The sequence below is a fragment of the Ruditapes philippinarum genome, unplaced genomic scaffold (genome assembly GCF_026571515.1).
Source record: "Ruditapes philippinarum isolate M1 unplaced genomic scaffold, ASM2657151v2 ctg2366_1_1_1_1, whole genome shotgun sequence".
NCBI lineage: Eukaryota > Metazoa > Mollusca > Bivalvia > Venerida > Veneridae > Ruditapes > Ruditapes philippinarum.
The window spans coordinates 28,649-37,179 of NW_026863662.1; the positions used below are offsets into that span (position 1 = coordinate 28,649).

General features: G+C 32.0%; 1 protein-coding gene across 1 annotated transcript; it reads left to right on the plus strand.

The window, feature by feature from the left end:
* Positions 1-2,832: 2,832 nt before the first annotated feature.
* Positions 2,833-6,043, plus strand: LOC132722879 (follistatin-related protein 5-like). Its single transcript, XM_060707461.1, has 4 exons — positions 2,833-2,993; positions 3,342-3,471; positions 3,821-3,964; positions 5,522-6,043. The coding sequence occupies exons 1-4, from the start codon at positions 2,942-2,944 to the stop codon at positions 5,562-5,564; spliced, it is 369 nt and encodes a 122-aa protein (XP_060563444.1). The 5' UTR covers positions 2,833-2,941; the 3' UTR covers positions 5,565-6,043.
* The last annotated feature ends 2,488 nt before the right edge of the window (positions 6,044-8,531 follow it).

The following is an 8,531-nucleotide window of genomic DNA, read 5'->3' on the forward strand; positions in this document are numbered from 1 at the left end:
CGTACTGTCTTTACGGTAGCATAGCAAGAGTTTGTATTCCGGGAACGTTTGAATGTATTTGATATAAAGAAAGCAACAGAAGCACAGCATTTATTATCCGAGCACGATCAACAGAACTTTCATCAGTTCTAAAATACATACACAGACCATTAAAGATTAACTCAGGTAAACACAGGTAAATTTGCAAGCAAACAGGACGTTTAATCTTTTAGTTATACAAACTATATTTTATGAAACATTTTCATCGTTTGACTCTATATTGCAGTAAGTAAGGCCGATTAAAAATATATTTTTTGCAACAACATAGACCACAGTTACATAAAGGTTATACATATATAAAAATAACAGTTAAACAAATTAAAATGTCACTTCATATTAGTAATAAAATAAATCAATCAAATTAAGGACTGATTTGAGATAAGACATTGGATACAATTATAAAAAATCACAGTTATTATGATTACAAGTCAGAGACTTAATATCTAGCACAAAATATTGTTTAAAATTACCGACATGATATATAAAGTCTATCTAGTATAACCTGGGACATAAGTTATCTTATGTCCCAGGTTTAACATAGAAAATGAAATCAGATAATGTGGTCGAAAGCTGATGGAAACTGTTGCTAAAATGCTTTCTTATAAAACATAACGTATTGCAAGACAACGAAACATACGTGACCTGAGACAACAAATAATGTGTATTTAATTAATTAATTTCCGTGCAGATGTGATACCGCAGATTAACTTTAAAATGTTGTATTTTTGTCTCTTAAAATTTGGTATATAATATTTCTATTTATGGGGGAAAAGAGGAAAAAATAAGATGCTTCGATTAAAAAAATCATAGAAAACATCAAATCACCACGTTATAAGTACATGTATATGTTGTTTTGTAATGATATAAATAATGACTGGAAAAAGAATTATGAAAAAAAATCTAGAAGCTCGTTAGTTTTGTGCCTCTAGGCTACCTTTAAGTGAACTATCGATTGAGCTATGGCGGCAATAGTTAACCAAATTTGCAGTTATGAATAAATCGTATACATGTATCCACTCTTGATGAACAATATTTCATATACATGTATAACTTTAAAATGGACTGTCTTTGACGAAATATGTATATGAAGAAATTTCTGTTTATCGAAACTTCGTTTATCAAGATATGATTTTAACATACATTGAATAAAAGACATCCCAGATCAAGTTATGTCCGTACTTACCCAAAGTTTCAAATATCTTCCCAAATCTTAAATGCATATTCAAAAATTATATAACTGTATAGCCGTCAGATACAAAACAAAAAAGAAATATTGACATATTAAGGTAATTATTCATGCGTAGGAATACGGAGTTTTGGGGTCCATGGATGATTTAAATACATTTTGTACTTCTTAGCAATCATTTATCCAGCCCGCATAGCTCAATCGGTTAGAGCGCGAGACTTGTAATCTCGACATTATGGGTTCGATTCCCGGGCTGGCCAACTAAAATTACTAATCAGTCTTTCGGATGAGACTTTAAATCGAGGTCCCGTGTATGGGTGCTTAAACACTTGGCACGCTAAAGAACCAGGAGAAGCTTCTGGAATTAGGGCATCTTTCTGTATCTGTAATTGCACTATCCTCCAAAAGTCTAAAATGACTAATACTCTTCTGGAGGACTCGTCCATAGGGGCAACCGGTGGCGAGTATAAATAAACGCAAATACACACACAAAAGCGATCATTTTCGTGCACCAGACCATTCTGTAGTGTACAAATATATTCTCTTCCTTGATATATTTGGAGATATTTAATCTTCTGAAAAAAAGATTCAGGGAATTTTACCATTTATATTCATATTTCGTAAATCTTTATTTCACAAATGTTTGAAGTACATGTAGTTTGAATTCAATGTCAATGTTAAGAAAGGCATAATTATGTACTTGTACAAAATTTTAGTTTCAACAGATGTTTGAAGTTAAATAACTGATAAATATTCACGTATAAATTTGTAACAGTGAGTAATGACAGTAATAAAATAAAATTCTCCAAAATACATAATAAACACAAACACAATAAATTAATCATATACATATTGAATTTGAATACATTCTTAATTGGTAAACACTTAAAAAAGATAAGGCGCACTTATTACCTGAACAAGATTGAATAAGTGGTTGATAAGGAGACTTATTGCATGCGTGTTGATGCATTAATTGATGATAGCGTCCATAATGATACTTACACACACTGGTACAAATGTAATAAATGAACGACATGGAGGCCCCGACGTGAAAATCTTGTTTAATTTCAAATCTTTAAATTACTCATTTTATATTCGCTAACATTTACATAACTTTTAATTATAATTTGATAAATTGTTTAGCTGTTTATAAACACTAAGATGTCAGTCAGTTCAACCCAGCTAATCATTCGATGAAATGGTTGTGTGGTGCATCTGTGGTCGAGTGGTTAAGGCCGTTGGCTTCTTACCACTTGACCCTCACCGCTGTGGGTTCATATCTCGACAAGCACTTTCGATTATTTCTTGTTAGAAAGCTAGCTAGCTTACGGAACATGGGTGGTTCTTCTAAGGTTCCCGTTTGTGCCTGCAATAATGGACGGAAGGGCGTCAGAGGTCTTTCTCCACCAGTGAAGCTGGAAATACGCCATATGACCTATGTACTGTGCCGGTGCGACGTAAAACACAACCTGTCTTTTTTCGAAATATAAGTACTTGACAACTTAAAAGGTAACTCGATGAGTTTCTTCAGTCTTGCTTATGTTCACCTGAAATATCGTCCATTACAGAAATACTTTTATGCTGTTTAAAATACCCATTCAAGGCCTCTTCTCCAGCAGGCGTAGTTCGCACCATCATACAATTGGTTGTTTATCATTTGAGCTTGTTAACAATTCTATTAAACTTTTCTTTCGTTCAGAAAGCTTTTGTATCAAAATGAGAAACGCAATTATTGGATTTATATTTCTATCTGCTTTATATGCAGTGGGTAAGTTACTTCGTTTAGTCTTTTATTTGTCAATCATTTTAAAACTTATATCGCGTATTTCCAGAAAAGTAATGTAAAATATATTTATTAAAACTTGTCATACCGCTCCGAAAATTGTAAATATAGAAAGTATTATTACTAAATCTAAAGAAATATGATATATGATATATAAGTTTATGTGATACCTTGATTACTGTATTTCTGTTAAGATGAGGAGCGTATGCTCAAGTTTGAAAATAATAAAATATTAATTCTTTTCTGTTCTATGATAGTAAATATTGAAGCTTTGTTTTATGTGGAAAATGAACATTTTGAGAGCGGACTATTTTCTGTTTTGTTAAAATACAGATGCGGCATATAAAGTGGAACAGTCACAAGAAAGTCACCGGGATATAAGACAGCCGGTGATCCAACCTCCCAAATCTATTCTAGATGAATTTGACATGCATCCAGCCAGCAAACTTGAATATTTGACACAGTACGTGGTACCTTTTATTTTCTGCACACTTACGAATTGAAATTTCAAATTCTTGATGATTATGTGAGGCATTAAATTTGTATTCTAATTTATATTTGAACAATATTTTTTTACTACATGTACTTAAACATCGTTATTATTTATGTAATTCTACAAGGACCTCGGATTTCTTCTGATGCCTTCTTATTCCTTTAAATTCATCCGGGTTTAGGAGAATCTGTCAGCCATTTTAATTACCGCATTATATTATTTCATAGCTAAATCTACAAATCTAACTCAAAATCTGATAGAAATAAAGTCAGTAAATTCCTCCCAATTTGTGTAACTAACTTTAGTATATATATTGCAGACGTGGACATGGCAATACGAACCAGAGGGGTACCAGTGAAGAGTTCGAGTGTCCTAAAGCTTGTACCATGGACATGAAGCCAGTGTGTGGTAGTGATGGGCAATCATATTCCAACAAATGCGAACTCATGGCGAACGCTTGCAGGTCAGCCAAAAATAGTTCATTGATTCAATGCTAAACTCTAATTTCCACCTATGTTACGAGGGGTTCCTACGCTACGAAGGGGAGGGGGATCAAGGGAAACATAGTATTCAAGTCTGCAAAATCCCTCTAAAGATCTAACTTGTGTATAAGACAGATTTTTATTGCTTGTTAATGTTAAAAAGTCCTGCATAAAGTATTATTGTATATGTTATTGTATTCATATGCTTTACATTATACATACATGTTCATGTAGATAATTTGTGTATTATGCCATTTTCTTTCATTTACTTTTAACGACTTTGTATATCGTCATGATTCATTATGAATTACGTTTATTTGACATCAATTTCTTTACTTGATCTATTCCTTGATTAAGTTATAAGTACTGGAATTTGCCTTTTTTTAGTTTAGAAGTTTACGCATCTGAAATGTTTATAAAAATTATCGTTGTCGATAAGAATTTGTTACTTTCTATCTAAAACATTTCATTAAAATTTGTCTTAACTCCGGCTCTAATATTAGACATAGCCATTGCAAGATATGATTTATACACCCCTCCTGTTGTTTAAGAATAAGTAATGCATTCAACTCCGAAATTATTTCGACGCATGCTTAATCCGCTATTTAAAGGTAATATTGCTAGGATGTGTCATCTAGTTGACCTTTTTTCAACTTGAGTGCCATGGTTCCAGTATTCCTACTTGAATACTGTTAATCACCGTCTTTTTGCGCCTTATATTATGCATTAAAATTTTTGATTTTAATTTTAACCAATCAATTTTAATTTCGTGTAAGGAAATTTGGAATCACCCAATGAAACAATATTTACTTGTTAATAAAAGTATTAACTGAAACCCTGTAAGTTCATGACAAATCAGCTTATGGTTACTGATAGTGTTAAAATTTCTTTTGTAACATTTACTATCGAAAGGTCTGAAATAGGATTAATTATCTTGTTAAAGCGATTACCGTAGATTGGTTAACTTAGATCTTCCTATCTGTATTTGTTCTTATGCCTTCTGTTATATCCTATTACCGACATTAAAGTGTACCTTAAGAAATAAAAGCAAAATAAAAATTAAAATAAAATTGAATGATAAAAAATAAAATCAAAAATTTTAATGCATAATACTTATCTGTGCTGTGAAGGCTTTGTGATCTCACATCCAATTGCAAATTCCATTTAGTTTAGTTTCGCCTATTGTTTTCTTGCTTAGGGCACACGCTTTCTTTTACTTGAGGACCATATGCCGCTTTAATGGAATGACACGAAAGTGTCACATTGAAGGTTAAATGATAAACGCCGTATGAACACATCTGCGGATGTTTCTAAATTTAAAAAAATCACCATTTTTATGTTTAAATTAAACCGGTGCTTGGGAGAGGGGCGCGCGGACAGTAACATGATTAGATTGACACTCACAGGATACTTAATTTGGTCCTACCAAATACATGTACATGTATATACATACTGGTCAGAATATATATAGGAAACCCTTCAATGTTCCATCTATTTAATTTAACTTTCTTAATTATAAATTCTTTTTTTCAATACAGAATGAGGAAGCGAATTTACGTGGAAAAAGAGGGACGGTGCTGAATAAAAGAAGAAGAACAACAGAATACTTGTAAAAATTTTGTTGAACTTTAAGCTATTCCGACTTTTCAACCATAATAATAATTTCAATATTTTCGTGTGTTTTATAGTCATGTAGTAATTAAAAATAGCTTTATCTGAAATTCTGCCTTAAATTGATATGATAAAGGTATAATGTTGTATCTATTACTTTTTAATAATACATTTAAGGCATTTCCATTTATGTATACAAGGCGTGAAAGTGCGTTCATGCATTCGAATTTACATCAGGTTATCAGGATTTTGCTTATTATGTTAAAAATTATATACATGAACGCAGTCGCACTAAAGTAAATAAACAATTCATTATCATTTCTTTCATCTTTTGTGAGGTATTCAAAGAATTTATATTGCTCTTAAATTGTATGCTATATATATCACTGTGAAAACGACATTGATAATGCACCAATGAACGATGCAAATAAAAGTAATTTCATTTTCCAGATGATTTTTCAATACTCTAGCTCATTAATGCAAGTTTTTAGCAGAATGCAATTTATCAAAAAGTAACTCAAGCGGTTAAGTCAGAAAACAGTACTCACCGTACTACACAGGGGACTAGCATCACCGAAAAGTGTTTCGGTTAAAAAAGAAAGATATGCGAGTTTCCGGTAATACATATGTGGGTTAAAGATCTATTTGTTTATTTGATGGGCGTAATCTCTAACTATAACTTCAATAAAAGATCCGCAGTTAGAAAGCATACAAATGTAATAAATATGACCCGACCTTTTTTCCAAGTAACTGAACTATCTTAAGCGCCAAAATACACCCGATTGTTCATTTAACAGCTGTATATTAGTTTATTATACTAGTATATTTAGAAGATTGTTCCTCGATCTCTACCGCATCAAATTACGCGAAACTGCAAGAGAAGCTCTTCTAGGTTCCAATTCCCGACACTACTATAGCTCAGAATAAGGCGGGGGCCCGTTTGATAATATTTTCCTTTCAAGTAGTAAAATGTACAAACAGACCAAAACTTTGGCAAATTGGGTACACGAATTCTCACTCTTCGGATCAAAGCTCGAGAAAATAGAAAGCCCCAAAATGCGTTGATATGCGTTGACAGATCAGCGCACTTTGGGTTCCCAAAATCTGATGGGTCAACTGAGTTCTGCTTAATTACTTAGTATTGACTTATTTTCGGTGTGCTACATTAATATATTTTAGGTGGAGTTCAAGATGACGGTCGATACTTAAATACATCAATCTTACTAAGTGTCGTTTAGTGGTAATATAAAAATGTGTTTGGTGCTTTTAAGTGGTGAATGCTTTATTAATTTTAACACTTGAAATACATGTATCTAAAAATTGTGACCATATAACAAACTACTTAAATTGTGATAAAAGATGCTTCAAAATATCCTGTTCTGTCAGCCATTTCATTGATAACTTTTGGTGCAATATTGAACCCTATTTCTGTTTAAATGACTTAATCAAGCTTTTTGCACAATTTTCGATATTCCTAAATACTTGGAATGCATGACATCGCTAAAGAAAACGTAGATCTATAAAATGACGAAAAATCTTTAAAAAAAATAGAAAAAACATTTTATATCTTCCTAATGTTCATGACCATGATCACTGTCAGTTAATGCCTTACAATAAATTTTGGTTTTCATTTCGTAAACACTCATTTTTTGTCGTTTGTCAGGTGCCAATCATGTCATTTTACGAAAGTAACTGTTACTATTAAGCCAATTTATACTTTCTTAAATATACTTTAATATGTCCGCAACGACCTATTTTTTAAATTGTGGACATTTTGGACGCCGGCCTGAGACAAAAAATAAATTTATATGATTATAATTTAGTACAACACGGGACAGTTTATATTCTGAATCAATGAAAACTTACATTATTTTGGATACTCTCAGGTTTTGCAAAACGTATCTGTTTTATGTACAACTAAAACCGCTGCTATTGTGAAATGAGACGAGATGACTTTCGTATTTTCCGAAAATTACTCAATACGTGTTTTTGAAAATAATTCCTGGAATTTCATCTAAATATACACTTATGATCCTGTTGAGTATGATGAATTCTTATAATATGGCATCCATCTTGTAGTTCATTTTTCCCAGTAGTGACAGATTGATACAACCTGAATTCTTTTCAATCTACAACATTTAACATAGAAAGAATTATAACTAATTAATTCAGAAATGGTAACTCACTTTAATTAAATTAGAAATAGGATAAATCCATATTTTAATGGTTCGTCACCAGATCCTTTTCGAATAAAGAACTGGATTTTAATTAGATATTGAAATATGTGAAATATGTGTGACATGCAATCTCTACAGTTATCGGCACACAACGCTAGTTCGTGAATATGTTATCTAATGTATTATATTACACAGAATACACATCATACATACTTATATGTCTTTCTTTAAAGCCACTATCCAATGAAACAAATAATTGGATATAAAACATTATAATAAATTGCAACCATAAGATGAAACAAATTAAAATAGTCTATCGTCTCTATTGTGAGCTAATCAGATATGTTATATTCCTTAAAGATCGTTCAGAACGACCATTTGTTGTCTTTGTCTAACCATGTGGCATTTTCAAGTAGGGTGGTTCAATTGTTCCTGCTTGAAAATATGATTATGAATGTGTTGCATAATATTTAAATTTTCTTATGACGTCAGATTTGTGATATGCAGGCTTCATAACCTCTGATCCCTTTTCAAAATTTCATTTTGTTTAGTTCCGCCCATTGTTCTTAATTATAGTTCTAGAGCACACGCTTTCTATGATTTGGATGTTTCTTAATTCAAAATTTTAAACCTTTTCATGTTTAAATGTTGAACTCTGCTTAAGCCGGTGCTAGGGGTTTGGACACAAGTTTGCAATTGAGAGATCGTCCATGTATATGCTCAATCAAACCCAGCCTGCAACATTTTCAATTTTGCCGTT